We start from the raw sequence: 17,166 nt of genomic DNA on the forward strand, positions 1-17,166 counted from the left end.
ATGTATCATGTATAATGCAAAATATTTTGCTAACGACGAACCGGCAAAAAAAATGTCACAATTTTGGTATTCTAACATTTAAAGTGGATGTCATTGTCTTCGGCTTTTATGCTACATTAAACAAATTGGAATAATCTGACAGAAAGTGATATTGTAAAATCGACAGAAGAGGGGAAGAGGGCTGATGCGTGTCGTTCATTAGAATAATGCATTGTAAATGATAATTATGTCAGGTCAGGCTATCTCGTCAGCTCATTTATTTGTGTACATCACACATATTACATGGATGAAATTTCAGGATTGCAATGCACTCCGCAGTATATTGATGACATCGTGCATTATGATAATCAGAAGAGAGGCAATCGATGCAGAAAGAAGCCTGTCGACCAATAGCGACGCTCGATTAGAGCAGATGGCGATGAGGGGGAAAGTCTCTCCTCGCATCCATACCAGCATTGTGTTGATTGTATGATCGTCTCTAGTATGAGGGTAGATGGTGATTTGAAGAGGTTTATCACTTAGATATTATGAAAGAGCGAACAGAAGGATTATTTACGTGGAGATGGGAACAGGAATAAAGTATGTAGTATGCAGGCCATTCAGGAATACAGGGCCATCATTGAGCACGAAGACTACAGAGACCTCTGTGCAAATATTGACATGATCTGTTAAAGCAGCTGAGAGGAAAATCGATCCCAGGGCTAGTCGGAGTAGGAAAGCGAGCTCGACTATGGCCATTCTTCCTCGAGAGCATCGCGGAGGAGGTGGAACCTCTCAGTAGCGCGGAGAGTTCGCCTCGCCTTGCACACAGACGATGTCAACAAAAACAACCTTTGCAGCTGAAATTTGAGCGCATCACCTCAGCCGGCGTTTTGCCATTAGATGCCGAGTCTTCGCTACCTTCGCGATCACGACGAAACCACATCATCACCAACGCTCGATACTTCGCTGTGTTCGGCAAGGACGGGAAGTACTCAATCGTGAGCAAAGAACCTAAGGGTAGCACGCAAATCTTGCCATTGTCGAGCGATTTTTATGTCAATTGTGACAATAGAGAAACCACATATAGTTTGCACCGGCAGCCGTTATGCTTGTACGAACAGTCAACAATAGACCGTCCCAATGTGACCGCTGTCGCGAACAATAACACGGACCAGGCGTTGGGCTGCACGGTACAAAGTGCACAGTCTTCGCCTCTTACAAATTATGTCAATAGAGACTCTGTCGTGACGGCACTCGAAGCAACCAACGGCCATATTTCGTGCGTTTTGAAACAAGATTGCAAGGCGTCAGCTCTCTGTTCGGATCCAAAAGGAATTACTGGATATGTAAGCGTTGATCGCGAATGTGTGGATTTACAAAACTTGCATGATTGTGATGTTACTGAAGAAATAAGTTTGGAATCGAGTGCAATGGCGTCGCTATTTGGACCTAAGCAGCAAAAACGAGTTGTGATCGTGCGATCAGCGGAGGCACAGCGGAAACACGATCTCGCGGATGCTCGGAGGCGAGAAGGTAAGGACACAAAGAAGAAGCGTAAGGCTGTTCACGTAGCTGTGGTAGAGGATGATCCAAATGCCCCTGTTCCCAAAAGTATTCTAAAAAATATTCAACCCAGACCGGATAAAACTCAGACGACGATTAAAAGGCGACCACAAGATGGAATTGATAAACTATATATCGCAGAGAATACTCGCATGCAAGTAACAAATAGTGCACCCTTTACTCAGCAGCAGACGGAGATTGATGGGCAAACAATATATGCAAATGTATCCCGAGGAATGTACGGGAGAGGAAATGGTAGTAATGCACACCCAAGGTATGCCGGTGAAAGTCATCATGGTAGTTTGAATCGTAATGGAAGTCATCAATTCAGAGAAAGAGTGGGGACAGATGAGATGCATTATAAAGAACCGAGACCGCTCTTAACTCAGCTTGATGGTCGACATCACGTGAGGCAAGGAGGGGGTGGGGTACCACCAACTCAATCGGGAGCCATGCTTGGTCCTTCCCCAGCAGTGTCAAGGCAGAGTTTAGCATCCACAGTGTCCTTACAGGCACCATCAATCCAAGGCTTGACCCCGGAAGAACAACAACTAATCTATAATCTCCGACAAGAGAGGGGCATAAATCAAGGGGGGAACGTTCCTCATTTCCAACCGCCTGTTTTACATGACACATCAAGCATAGTCTCGATAGCATCGGATGACACGCTCCACAGTGAACATGAGCCTCCCCCTCGGCTACCAAATAGACCCATTCTTACTCAATTACGGCATCCTGTTGAAAACCCAAGGGGTACAGCACCGCACCAAGCACCGCCACAAGAGAAACCAACAAAGCAGCCAAAGGCAACTAAATTTGATTCTTCTTCTGGCCCTCATCATGGACACAAAGGGCAACATTCCGGGGAGAAACAAGTAGCAGTAAATCGGCAACATCCACCACAACAAACACAATTGAGACATGGGCAGCGGCAATACATGCCCCACCAGCAACAAGCTGCGAGTGTTGGTGGACCACCACCACCTGTACCTCACAGAGGTCCTCGAACTGGCCAGGCAGGTCAACCTGATAGGATGAGAGTGCAGCCGCACCTCGAATCACCTTATGCTGTGAGGGACATTAGAGACCAGCAACACGCAAGACCACCCCCGCCACACAGTGACGTAGCTCAGCAACAGCAGCGGAAACATTATCAAAAACAACCCGCGATTCGCCCAGGGCCTGATCCTTCGTATGCTTCCATACCAAGGGAAAATCCTGTAATTAGAGTACAACAGGAACCACACAATCAGCGACATGCAGGAGATCATCGTGGCCATCGAGGTACTATGTCCAATGCCACATCACAACAAACAACTGGTAGACAAACGCCACCAATGTACAACTCAGGACAAGATTTGTTGCAGCCACCCACTCAGGCTAAACCGCGGAGTGCCGATACATCTTCCCTTCAAAACCGTCAAAGAATTCAATCAAATCAGGAGGATGTGTATTCTTCGTCCAAAAGCAGCGATAGCAGTGGTGGCTTGGGGCGTGGCAATAACAAACAAGGTCCACATGTCACGATGAAGGAGACCTGTTTCTACTGGGAGCCGGACGAAGAACTTCAACGTGAACGTGGCTTGAAAGTTGTTCGACAAGAATCAGCACTTGCCTCAGCTGCTTCCAAACAATCAAAAATTCAGGGGAGGCGTGCACAAAGACTTGCCAATGACGGGAAAATTGTGACCCAACATGGGCAAGAGAGGGGAGAAGCAAGACGACGTCCACAACAACAACAACAACAGCAACATCAACAGCAGCAACAACAACATTCACCTCAAGCCATGCGAAAATCTTTGCAGCAACTTCAGCATTCGCCGAAACTATTGCGCCCATCACAACAGATAGAACAACAGGAGCAACAAATTAGCAAACAGGAAGATTTAGTACAGCCGCAATTACAGCTGCAGATGCAACCACCATCATATCAAGAAACAGTGCATGCAATACCACAACAACAGGCGGAGCGTCATATACTACAACAGCAACAGGAACGTCAGCACACGGGATTGCAGGAAGAGGATGGAACACTGCATGAACCATCAACAGAGCGACAACGGAAACCCCCTGTTCCCAAACCTAGGACTGTATTTAAAGAAACAGCATTAGGTGTTGACTCGGAATTGAATGATTCACAAAGGAGTCTAGCCTTAGACACACCCGATGACGTCGATATTCTTCAGATAGCAGCCGCCGCTCGCGTTCGCCGTCAGCAACAAGAGCAGGAACAACAAAAACAACAACAAGCAAAAATGCAGAGGAGGTTGGAGGAGGATGAGGTGGCATTGCGTGAGCGTCTACGTATACATCATCAATTAACAGGTCATGTACACCACGAGGAGGAAAATATTTATCCAAATCAGACTAGCCAATCCCATCACCACGCATATTTCACTGTAAGTGGACGCATGGATGTTGATGATTTACCCGAACCATCGCCCATCCCTCAGAGTAGTGATAGCGAGTCTTTCTTCCATGATAGCGATGATGAGAAGAGTATGTTGTCTATCATTCAACTCGACCAGGAACCCAAAGTGAGGAAGGGCAGGGCGCATGGGGACGACGACCGAGGTTCATCTGAAGCTGGCTTTCGTCTCAGCGAGAAACGATTAAAACAGGCGCCTTTCACTACCATGGAAATTGAGATGAAAAAGCCTACTTTACTCCCGACTGAACCTGATGTAGAGACAGTGGTGAAATCTGCGCAGTCATCTGACCAAACATCAAACCGGATTTCGGAAGAAATACAGGAGCACTTTCCTATACAAACATCAAACCAGATATCTGACACGGTGCCGAAACATGTTTCTGAAGAAATATCTGAGCAGGTCCCTGAACAGAAGCAGAACCATGTATCGAAGCAGATGACCACACAGACACCTGAACAAGTGGAGGAGCCGATAGCAAATACACAACACCAATACCAAGTGACACATCAACATGCATTGGAACAATTGCAAGAACAGAAATCAGAACCTACAAGAGAGTCACTCCATACCTCACTTGAATCAGGGCACGAACTGACGGAGAATTTACCTGAACCAGTCACTGACTACATCCCAGTTAGAAAGATGATGCTGAGTGATGGAGATTCAACACCAATGACAGATGATATATCGGATCTACCGGCACCTCCACCATCACTCTTGTTCCCACCAACATTGTCTACAGCATATGCTCAAACTCGTTCAGATTCAGATCTCGCTGTGCAGGTTACAGATAATGATTTCCCAGCTGTGATGACGGAGACAGCTGTTCAGACGATCCCCGATCGAGATTTCAGCTCTCAAGTTGATTTTGATCTTATACTGTATGAAACATCACCTAAGCCTCATCCTCAGTCCATATCAATTCAAACATCGCCTAGCGTGGAGTCTACGAAAACATCAGACGTTGCCGTGGGATCTCCTCCTGAAAGACCGGCAAGTTTCAATACTCAGACTGAAATTTCGAATCCTGTGTCTGTTGAAATTCAGCATGAACCAGCATCTCAATACGACATACATCATCGTGATGACATTGCTCCACCCATTGATAGTACACGTGACCTACCACATGTAAGCGGGCAGTACAGCGGGATTACCTCTAAATTTATAAACATGGAAATGGCTCGACCTCGGGTCCATTTTGATGCCGAACCAGCAGGACCGGATCACCTATACCGTGAATATATACAATCACCTCCAAACAGCGATGGCACCTATCCTGGATTCCATCATAACATGAGTGAGCAAACTCACCACACCAGTGAATCTGCTGCATATTCAGACGAGGACGAACCAAGTAAGCCAAAAGATGTTGAACCTCAGCAATCCATTTCACCACAAATCATGCTAATGCAAGCTATGCCACAGCCACCTGACAATAAATGTTATGACGATGACGATGAGCTGCCTGTTTATCCAACACTTGAAACTATTCCTGAAGAATCTGAAACGGGATACTCACGAGAACATAGTACAGTCACGGGAACACTGTCATATACCAGTGATGGAGATGATTATCAGAGAGGTCTGACAGAGGAACACGAGGACGATAGTGAGGAAGATAGAAATGACAGTGATGATGACGATGACGACGTCGAAACGGAAAATACAACTGAAAGCATCAAGGAAGTTAAGATAGTTGGTGAAATTTCAATTCAGCCTCAGCGCGGCAATGCACAGTATGTTTTCGTTCAAGATGAAGGCTCCTCTTTCGAAGATGAGAGTGGTGACATCCCCGTGGAGACGACATTCAGCAGTGTGAATGGTCAGAGTCCAGCTGTGCAGGTCCTTGAAGCACCATATATCGGCACACCAGTTCACGAAGCCAAACTCAAAGACATGCCCTTTGCTTCACAACAACCGGCAGTATTTGACCCAAGGACATACCAAGATAGCAGCATACCAATGCCATCGTCTATACAAGCAACCCATGGATGGCCTGGTGGGGATGGGTTTTCCGAGGACGCCGAGTTGGCCAATAAAAACACCATTGGTGATACTATGCTTATAAATGATGGAGATCGATCACTCACGCAAGACAAAGCTCGTTATAGCAAATCATCAGATAACTATAAAGAAAATGGAAGAAAAGATGAAACACGTGATGCTATACCCAGCGATAGTCCGGTGAAAATAGTGCAGCTTGAGGAAGAACCTCGAACATGGGGAAGGAAATGGACGGAGGCAGACACCGAACAACAGTCTAGTGATAACACGGGGAAAACAGATAGTGATGACACGATCGTTGAAGACAAGACTTTAAGGAGCGATGACGTACCGCTTTACTTTGAAAGAGAATACTTACTTGAATTACCCCAGACAGGAAAAGAGGCTACGTCGAGAGAAAAATCAGTTGATGAAGCGGCAGCATCTATTAACTTTTCATGGCAGGCGCGAAATGCCTACCAACCACTTCAAACTGAAATAATTGACGCTAGTCGTCATTTTGGGAACACAGGCAACACACAGAACGGACAATACAGCTTTCATCGGAGAAGTTTGGCAACTGAGGCCAAAATTGACAATGCAAATCATGATAAAAGCGTCGATGTCCAAAGAAAAGTACAAAGTGAAGGAGATACGATTTCATCTTCGGCAGAAAATCCTCCCGTTCTCGGGAAGACGGTCGGAAGATCGTTTATGATCGGCCTATGGGGTAGAAGTGAGGAACCATCAAATATTAGTCACCATGACAACGAAGGCACTACTACTCCTCCTGAAGAGCAAATCCATGTTGAACATGAAATTGAGTCTGGCTTCGAATCTGAAATCACAGCAAAACCCGTAAACGATCCATTATCCCCTGCTGACGAACCAGTTCGAGTTGTAGAGTGCGGCGAAGCCTCCTCAGAAAAGTCTTCACAGCCCGAGGTGTCAGGAAGTGAGAACGGTCCCCAGTTTGGGCTGAATTACGAACGAAGTACCATATATGAGCAATCTCGACCTGAGCCGCCAGTTGAAATAAGAGAACAAAAATACACATTTGATAATGAGCCTCCCTTTGATTGGTCCACTCGTCAGTATCGTCAACTACCCATCCAGACTCAATTTGTTGACACCACTGAGACACCTGCAGAGAATGTATCTCCCCAGAGAAGTACAGTAAGCGCATATCAAAGTCTGGAAGACAGACCAATCATCGATACCAGCGTGATTTCTCATTCATCGCCAGTTAGTCGAAATCCCACTAATCGAGAAGAAAGTAACAAAGTGACTAGCCCAGTTGTCATGGTAGAAGATCAATGCGAGGATTCTGACAGCAAAGGTGACACTACCAGCACAGACCCAGAAAGTGACAGCGAAGATGATAGAAATGATAATGAAAAGGAGATGGACATCGGCGAGGATAGCGATGACGATGAGGGAAGTGACGAAGTAGTTTCTCCTTTGGAAAGGAAGAGCAGTTTCATTAAGAGAGCCGAGATTGTACAAAGTGACGACGAACTCCTGGATGCATATGAAGCCTACGGTGAGGAGAATGAAGCACAGCCAGACTCATTAAGGTCGCCTACTCCTCCCAAGGAGTTTGGAGCTCATGACTTCTTGAATTCTTACCAAGACTTCCTCACCAAGCGACAACAATCTCCTACCAAAGTCAAACCACCAGTGTCGCTGCATGAGTTGCCTGCGGAGGAAGTGACTGGAAAGGGCAATGAACTCGAAACTTCTCCAATTTCATCCCACAATGTCTCTTTGCAATATACTTTGCGTGCCCCATTACCTTGTGAAACAAACTCTGAAAGTCCAGTTATTTCGTCCACAGAAAATAAGACATCTGTCCTTACAGATGCTTCTACGCATGCGCCGTTACTACGTGACGCTACTTCCCAGTTAAGAGACACTGGACTTTGCCCAACCGATAACAGAGAACTTACAAACAAACTCAATCAAAATTCAGAAGACGAAGCATTGCAAAGTAAGGGGAGTGATAAAGAGCAGCCTGTTAACATCAGTGTACGCGGACGTCGGTGGTCAGCTGGTGACGGTGACGAAATCTTCATCGATGACTCCCTAGCAGACTGGAAAACTGTCAACGTGGCTGTGATCACTGATAGCGAACGTATCGATGAACTTGTAACCGAGGAGACTGTTCGAGGCAAGGAGAATGCCGCCATTTCCAAGCAGCCAACCGAAATATTTAGTCAGGCGGAAAACAAACATGAATCAGTTTGCTCACCAGATGAAGAACGCGTTGTAATGAGAGAGCATAGATCAGCTCCTATTCCCAAACCACGGCTGTCACTGAGCGCCGCGGACAATCTAGATGTGATTGCTGATATTCTCGCTGGTGGATCAGGTAGTGAATTTCGTAAACAGTCTTCTGCACAAGGAGACTCGGGTGACGATAATGTATCCGGAACAAACAAAGGTCATAAACCGGTGATAGGGGACGAAGAGCTGAATAACGCAGAGCATAGGCACTCAGCACTAGGTCATGAATCAGATACTGACAGCATCACTACTGAGTTGACCGTTCCATTCGACACAGGTGCAAAGAAAGACAGACGTTCACGTACTCCAGGCCCTTGGCTTGATGAAGGCGACGACGATCTGAATTCGCAGACAGACTGGAGAACGAGTTCCGGTGGGGTCATAGCGCAGCAACTAGCTCGAATGCGTGAAACTCTCAAGCGAATGGAGTTGCCTAAATGGTATCGTAAATCGTCCCATTTCAAGCAAATAATGAGCGGTGATGTAAGGAGTCTCCCTGCATATCGAAATTACAAACCACGACAAATCATGAGCGGCCCACCTACACCAACTGGTCAGCGTCCTCTTGCGGTTCCGTTATCGCTTTCCAGCTCGACAAGAATGTCTTTTGTGAGAGAGGCGCGTCTCCGCACAGGTTTCTCCCCATCTCCAAGTTTATCATCGCCCACCCCTGCCTACTCGGCTTGGTCTTTTTCTGAGCTCCCTATTGATACAACAGAACCCACACCGGGCTTCACTCCAATAACAGCCGCGTTCAGTGAACCTCTTCGGAGAGATCTTTCATACAGTGTCGGTGATGAAATTCACAAAGATGTTCGTTCCAGTGAAAACGCACTACCTGTCTTTGCACAGCAGCCCCAACATATCTCAAGCGAAGCAGTCGTTGACTCACGTCCAGAGGAGTATACGGAAGAAACGAGAGCAGAAGAAAGAGAGAGAAGTCGGTCAGTAGGAGAAGACGATATGTACCAGTACACTGTGAAAAGAAACGAACGTGTTAGTGGATCTGCCATGTTTTATGTATCCTCTTTGGACACTCAGCAGCATGACACGCAACCAGCCGCGCCTCCTGACGAAAGCTGGGGGACCTCACATCACACTCAGGCAAAATTGAACAGCCCTGCTAGCTCGCCCGTAGATAACTACGGCGTCAATTCTCACAACGATTACTCTGGTTACCATGGTGATGATGAATCCACGACTTACAACTATTACAACATGAATAACAACAACACAAATGGGACTTCCTATGAGCCGTCTTATCCCATATCGTGGACACCAAAGTCATCTTCGGACGAAATACAAGAAAGAAATGACTTTGGTCATCACAATAATGCTCAATCGACTCTAACAACCATCAATCGCTTCGGTCATTCTCAACCAAATAGCAGTCTTCCTACGGCACATCCTCATATAACTGTAACTGACACTACCGAGGACAGTGGTCCTCACCGGAGTCGCCATGACATCGGTGCATTTTCGCCATACTGGGATCAACCTGCCTCTTCGAGTTTCCAAAATCTGCATGACGCCCGCTACTTAGGTGGTGTCCAGCCACCATCTGTCACCATGGAGGAGATAGTGGACAGCTTGCTTGGTCTGAACACCAGTCGATCCCCCAGCAGTTCCTTCACGGAATACTCGTCTTACATGGATGCTTCGTCGATGTCGATGTCGAGCACGCCTGACCAATCAGTTAGCGAGAGTGATAGTTCGCTAGAGACTGTCATATCGCAAGACGAGGTCCAGGCCAGAGAGAAGAAACTGACCAGTCAAACGACCACGGTGGAAGGAAGGCGAGTTTTGAAGTCCATTATCATCGACGACGGGCAAGACGGCGAGAGACGGAACATTACCAGGAGTCGAGAAGGACTTTCAGACATTTCCGAAGAGGTGAGTTCTTCCAACATTTTTGCATAGCAGTAACAAATAGTCAAAAACTTACAAAGCAAGTTAACAAAACAATACCAAAGAACTTACGATGCAGTCAAAATGTGCATCACACATGTTCAGCAATATCCTGGAATTTAGATTGCACAGTTACCAAAAGTCACATGATAACCTAGATACATAACAACAGCTTAGAACTTTCATAAAACTGACAACCTATTGTTATCTTAGATTGATTGACAATGATGATTTAATTTTACAAGAGATAGTGAACACTCCCCTCTCAAAAAAGCAACAAAAAGTCAACCTACATACAAACTTTCATGCAACAATCAATGGTCCATCTTTCACAGACACGCGCACACACACACACACACACACACACAACTAAGAAACATAAAGTTCAAATCTTTAACCCTAATCAGGCTGGGGGGGGGGGGGGGCGGAATCCGCCCCCCCCCCTCGACGTTTCGCGCAATATCTTCGCAATGCGATAAGCTCCCGCCGCGATGTTTCATGACTTTTTTCTTTTAAGTATCGCGCAACTTTTGAGACCCAAATTGTTGCGCCCGCGCGTACCGTTTTGACGCGACGCCCGTTCGAAAAAAAAATTTGTCAACCCCAAAATTGCTCCAAAACGTGATTTTGCGTACAAATCCAATGCAAATTGTGTTTTTTCAATTAATTCACATAGAATTCCATATCTTCACTTAGAATGGCTGAAATTAATTCATTTTAGCATAATAATGCTTCGAAAAATGTCTGTGACAAATTTTGGCCAAAAAACAAACAAAAACAAAAGGTCAAAAAACAAAGAAATACATAAGAAATTCAAAAAAACAATAAAATACATAAGAAATTAATTTCGATACAGATTTTTTTTTATCCTATGTCTCAGAAGAATGATACAAGAAACATTTTAAAAAAGAAATTAGCTTAATTGGAGCATTAATAAGTGATTTAGAGCCCAAAACTGATTTTATGCATAAATTACAATAATTAATTAATATAAAATATAAGAACAATTTTTTGGAGAAAGTAACCATACAGTTTGATAGAATACGTCGCGGGCGTCGCATGTGCCGATTTTCGGCGCGATCGCGCGTTCCATAGGCGAGATCTGAAGGGGGGGCGGAATCCGCCCCCCCCCCCCCCCCCCAGATATAGCATAGCCAAAAAAGCCCAGCCTGATTAGGGTTAAGGGGAAGAAATTCTTGCCAACTTTGATTTTATGTTATTGATATTTTCTATCATGATGTTACATGTATTCATGTATAGAATGCACGTAGTGCTAAGCTTATCTAATATCTTATAGCGGGTGTCCTTTCTATTTGGGATGATTTGGTACATTCCTAAGAAGCATGACCATGTTGTCTTCAGCTCTTTTTTTCTTTTTGTGGTGTTATCATCATCGTGAGTATCGGCGGTACTGCTCAAACAGCGATCAAGCAATCGGGGCTTGAGTTCACAAGTAGATAGTTGACTTCATTTATTATATGATTGTTAAAACTGTAGTTCGCTATAATTCAGACAAGAAAACAAATCCAAACTGACGGGAAAATGCTCCGAGTGTAGAAATGAAGCTCACTATATTGCATTTCCCACAGCGCTTTCAGTATCAGCGCGTACCTGGTGCCATTACTCGAGACCCACGTGATATCAAAGCCCCCTATAGCGTTCTTCCGCTATTCCGCTGCTCAGGCTACCTTTAGGCTGCGTTCACATAGAAGTATTCGGTATTCGGTATTCGCTATTCGCTATTCGGTATTCGCTATTCGAGCACCGAATACACCATCACCCGCACCGTCAACTCACCATCCCATGTAGTGAGGATTTCTTCCTCCTACATCGCAGCAAATCTTATTAACAATTTCTAAACTGCATCAGAATGGCAGTCTACATGCTTATTTTTGATAACGGGCAAATCCAGACCAAAATTGTCATAATTTCATAAACGAGGGACGGTATACGCTGCAAGAAAATCGAACAAGCTCGATTCCCACTTTGCTATACTTTTCGCAGGTGTTCGGTACTTTCGAATAGTGCCCTCCTATGTGAACCGGTGTGAGGAAATCCTATCGTTCGATTCAAGCTATTCGCGTGCCCTCGAAAAACGAGCCCGAATACCCGAATAGTATACTTCTATGTGAACGCAGCCTTATCGGTGTGTTTTACCCACGGTAGGAACTATAGTAGGCATCTATACCTATTTACGCAGAGATACACAATGACAAAAAAGAAGAGAAAAAACAAGTCTCAAATTCCAGCCGGTACAAACAATCGTTCTCAGTCGTTTTCAGGGCGGCTACTTGCAAATACGATTACTTCTTTGTACTGTCCATGCATTGAGGTCGTGGGAAGTGTTTGTTGGTCATTCAAAGGACCACGGTCTGTATAGATCAACATCTACCTTTCCTTGTTAAGCTGAGGGGAAAGGGTTATAGCAGGGAGGTGAGAGGAAACCTCCCTGGTTATAGTATGATTTAAGGTCTATCGTATATTCAGACAACCCATCGGAAACCACACGCTATATTTTGTCGACTTGACTGATCGTGATTACTGATATAATATACATAATATAGTATGATATAATATACAAGTATGTATGTATGTATGTATTTTTTCTTTACTATTTTACTACATTTGAATAAGAGAGAGAGAGAGAGCCCAGTGTCTCACACAAGTTGTCTTCTCAGAGCTTTTATGACATTTTTGGTGAGGTAAAAGGTAGAGATGCCAGGGTACAGATGAATGTATGTCTCGAGAAACAAATTCATTTTAATAGTATAGACAGTGGAGAGTATAGTCATTTGACTGCACCATATAGTTTGAACTATTTCAGCTGTAAGACATCAATCTCGTTTATGTTATCTTCTTATCTTTATCTTGAAAAGATAGACAGTTTAGACCGCATTAAACACTCGCCATGAAATGTAACATGTTATCTCCTAAATGATTTTCCTTGCACATTGAATGAGGATTTTTATATCATACAGTGTACAGGAGTAATGCAGTTGAGGTCATTCAAATTCTCGTGTATCATAGTAGTCTACGCATTATAGGCGACAATATTACTATTGGTGGTTGCTATCCTGATTCCTTAAAAACTTTAGAACAAGCGATGGTAAACCTTTTCCTTATAGTCAGGCAAGTTTGATTACTGTGGCCATACTCATTTCGTTGCGACTATGAGTTCACACAACATCTTTTTTTTTAACATCATTTAATCGTCCCTTGTCTTCCTCGGCAATTTCTCCCTTTCCATAGGAGACATTAAGTGTTTATTCTGCCAAGATCGAGTAAGTTTTGATAGTAAAAATGTAATTCTGTGACCGTCGCTATTTCAATCAAAGTACTTGTTTTGTGATCATAAAAGTGTTTCTTTTCCATTCTTTCTTCCTCGACAAAACAAAATGTGTACATCAACCAGTAGCTGTGTCCTTTGTCAAAGTGTCGCTGAAATCTTACGAAATCTGTACAGGGTTTTGTCTATATATTGTGCATGAAATGACAAATTGTACACACTTCTGCGACTCTGTTTTGCCTTTCCCTCATTTTCATCATTATTGACATCTGATGACACTGGTCATATCGATGCTCATACCTGTGAGTTTCATCTAGCTTCTCCTTTATGGATGTACATGTTAAATGTCTCTTTCAAATAGTTTTCAAACAGATGGATTTCATTGTTATTTTTTTTCTCTCTCACCCACTCTCTTTCGCTGTATTTTTTTTTATGACTGTCATTTGTTCTAACTCTCTATTCTGATGCTTTTACATGAAATTGATTGTCTCCGACCTGTTCAGTGTACCTGGATACACAGATAAATCAGTGAACCGAATGTTAATATCTTGATAACTAATTTAGTTTCTGTTGAATTTGTAGTCACACTGAATGTGTACAGGTGAATGTGTCCAACATATCAATTTGCCTGTTTGTCATACCACGTACTACCGACACTGAATCCATTTCAGTCATCACGACAAAATTGAAGCAACTTTTAACCCGTTCTTTACCAGGGACTTTATGTGCACTCGACGCTATTTGGGGTTTTCTGTGTCAATCGGTACCCAAAAAACACAAAGTTTATCTATTTTGCAATGGGAGCAGTCACAAATCTAGAAACAATTTGTTTTCTCAATATCAATTCGCTGTTACCTCTTACCAATGTAACATCTGATACATTACCGTAGTATACCCTCACAATTTTAACTATTTAGATATTTCTGCTGTTTACGCTCTGAAACTCGTCAGTTTTCCCATAATTTACCCCGTCTCTTCAAGAATGTAAGTTTGCATGCTTTGAAATAAGTACCTGTATGTACAACTGTATACTATCAATGAAACTTGCTTAATTCTAGAATGTAGAGACGCACTTTCTGTATCATGTGCTTATTTTTATCTTAGTCGGTATTCTCAATTGGCATTGATTGGTGTTGCTCGTTGAAAAGACATGAACATTTCTCTCTCATAGTGGGACCCACCGACTGCTGTCCAGCGCAATAAAATTCATATCTTTTCCTGATTTCTTGACCTTCATTCAATCGTTAAAAAAACAACATTGATGGTTCCTGCTTTGTACCGAACAAGACAATATGCAAATGTTATAAGCACCCGCTCAGCCTCGCAAAGATATTTCCACGCGACTTCCTTTTTCAAATGGTTAGACAGAAAATGGATATGAACGAGGGCTATGTAAAGTTATTGTTCGCCCATAGCGTGAGACGAGTCTAAAAAGTCTTTTCTTGAAGTTATCCATAGTTTGAAAAAAATAATGCAATCTCACTCTCAATCTTGTTCAAATAATAGACGATATATCATTATATTCAGGAATGTATGTTTCATTCCTGATGATTAGTTTTCCTTTTGTTTTTGTTTTTTCTCTCCTAACGGTCAAGATTTCAACTAAAAAGATATACAATTATTGACCACTTCGCTATCCCAAAAGCATTTTTCAAACAACTCAAGATGATATTTTTGTCAAGGAAACTGATAGCGACGCATTCAATAGGAGGAATATTACACGTAACTGGCATCCTTTGAGGTATTCCCATTGTTTGCTTTTACGCGAGGCCGAGTTACTGTCAATCCCAGAGCGGCTTCTAGATTTCTCTCACTCAAATTTATTACTTTTGTCCGACCTTAAAAATGGGTTTCAAGGTTCTGTTTTTGATTGGATGTCACGTAATCTTTCGGTTGTGCACTCTTAAAACATCTGAGTCAGAACTGACCCGGAACTGGGTCCGTTGGGGTCATACACCGTTCCGGGTCAGAAATGACAAAGAATGGGGTCAGATATGACCCATTCAGAGTCATGAATTGGGTCAGGGTGAGCCCATTCGGGGTCTTCATGACCAAATTCGAAGTCATTTTTGACCCGGAACGGTGTATGACCCCAACGGACCCAGTTCCGGGTCAGTTCTGACTCGGATGTTTTAAGAGTGTGTAACTCATCTTGAACTAGCTCTTTTAAAATGCCGTCGAACTTTTCCAAAGTTGTCAGAAATGCATGTTTGGAACGATACTACTGCATTATGGTTTCGGAGAACAACTTTCTCACGCATGTAATCAATGAGCAAATGACGAACACAGAATTACACTTAGCGATAGAATGGTGTTTGTTTACGTTTTGATTATTGCTTTATGGGAAATTTAATGTATAGGAATATTTTTCTGTTCTTGTCATTAGATATGTTACAACCTGATCACAGTTAAATCGATGACCTGTTGCATAGCTCATTAGGAACGTTTCCACATTATGATCAATCTTAATTAAGCGTTGCACTGTTTATTTATTGTTGTCATACGTCTGCGGGCTGCAATGGAAAGTTGACCACAACAAGAAGTGGTTTACAGAGTTAACAATCACATACATTGACTGACATTATGCGAAATTAGATGAATAATACGACATTTATCAAAGATTCAATATTATTGACAAAATATTTCAAATTCACCAAGTTTGGTATTTCCAAAGACCTTTTTTCATATTAATGTGTCGTCACTCCTTTTTTTTACATGACTAATTTCTATTTTGTTCTTGACGCTGCTTTTCACTATCAAGGATATTTATTTGCACTCACATTATCTTAGATGAATTGTCCAAAAGGATCTTGGTCTATTCGTTGATTTATTTTACATATATTTTTATATTCCTAAAGAAGATTCAGATTCTTCATAGTTGAAAGACAGAACATTTTGCATGCTTGAATATTTGGAATGCATAGTTTACATATTGATTCCATAAGGATTTTCCTTAATTGAGTTGTCACCTTTCCGTAATCAATCATATTCAGCAAACTTCTTACCGATAATGACAAGAAGTCATAAAAACACAAAACAACAAAACTGAACGTCAAACTTGCACTGCATGCTCAGACAGAGTAGGTCCTATATCAAAGCAAGTCTATAACTTCGTAGAATATTCCGTGACGGAACAAAGACAAAAGTGCTACCAATAAGCTGTCCATAGTCTCATCGATTATTTCAGGTGTATAATATTCTACTCACACTTATTGAATCATTTTCATTTAATTTTCAGGTCATCATGGTAAAGTGTAGCTACAAACGGTGCAGCAAAGTAAGAAGTCTGCACGAGGCGCGCAAATCCTACAAGACCTGTCATAATTGTTACACCTACTACTGCTCACGTGACTGTCGCAAGTCTCACTGGAATCGCCACAAGAAAAAATGTCTGTATGGACGAGTGAACAGCTTGTGCAAGCATGTTATCTACCATAGCCGTTACAACGAGGTTCTCCAGGAGGGTTTGTCGAGGATCGCCCGCCAGGGTTTCGCCAGAAGGGGACGGGGATCAGTGATGCTCAGCTTCTCCAATGTCGAGGAGGCTTACAGGTGAGGGAAGAAAGCATTTGTCATAATACATAAACATAATCATGTACTGTATTGGAATGTATTGTAGGCGTTATCTTTCATGAACACATACACGTATTTAGCTGCCAAGAGGAGATTAGAAAAATCCTCGCAGGTAATGGTCACCCATTAATGGCATTAACCACAGAGAGTAAT

General features: G+C 43.1%; 1 protein-coding gene across 1 annotated transcript in view; it reads left to right on the forward strand.

Moving 5' to 3' along the window:
• Nucleotides 1-588: 588 nt before the first annotated feature.
• LOC139742825 (uncharacterized) overlaps nucleotides 589-17,166 on the forward strand; it is a 31,175-nt gene continuing 14,597 nt past the window's right edge. The window contains 3 exon segments of the mRNA XM_071653342.1: nucleotides 589-658; nucleotides 661-10,139; nucleotides 16,679-16,992. Of these exon segments, the coding sequence (XP_071509443.1) occupies nucleotides 589-658; nucleotides 661-10,139; nucleotides 16,679-16,992 (9,863 nt within the window).

Source organism: Diadema antillarum, unplaced genomic scaffold, assembly GCF_040938485.1.
Source record: "Diadema antillarum isolate AM-2024a unplaced genomic scaffold, OU_Dant_1.0 seq00001022_RagTag, whole genome shotgun sequence".
Lineage (NCBI taxonomy): Eukaryota > Metazoa > Echinodermata > Echinoidea > Diadematoida > Diadematidae > Diadema > Diadema antillarum.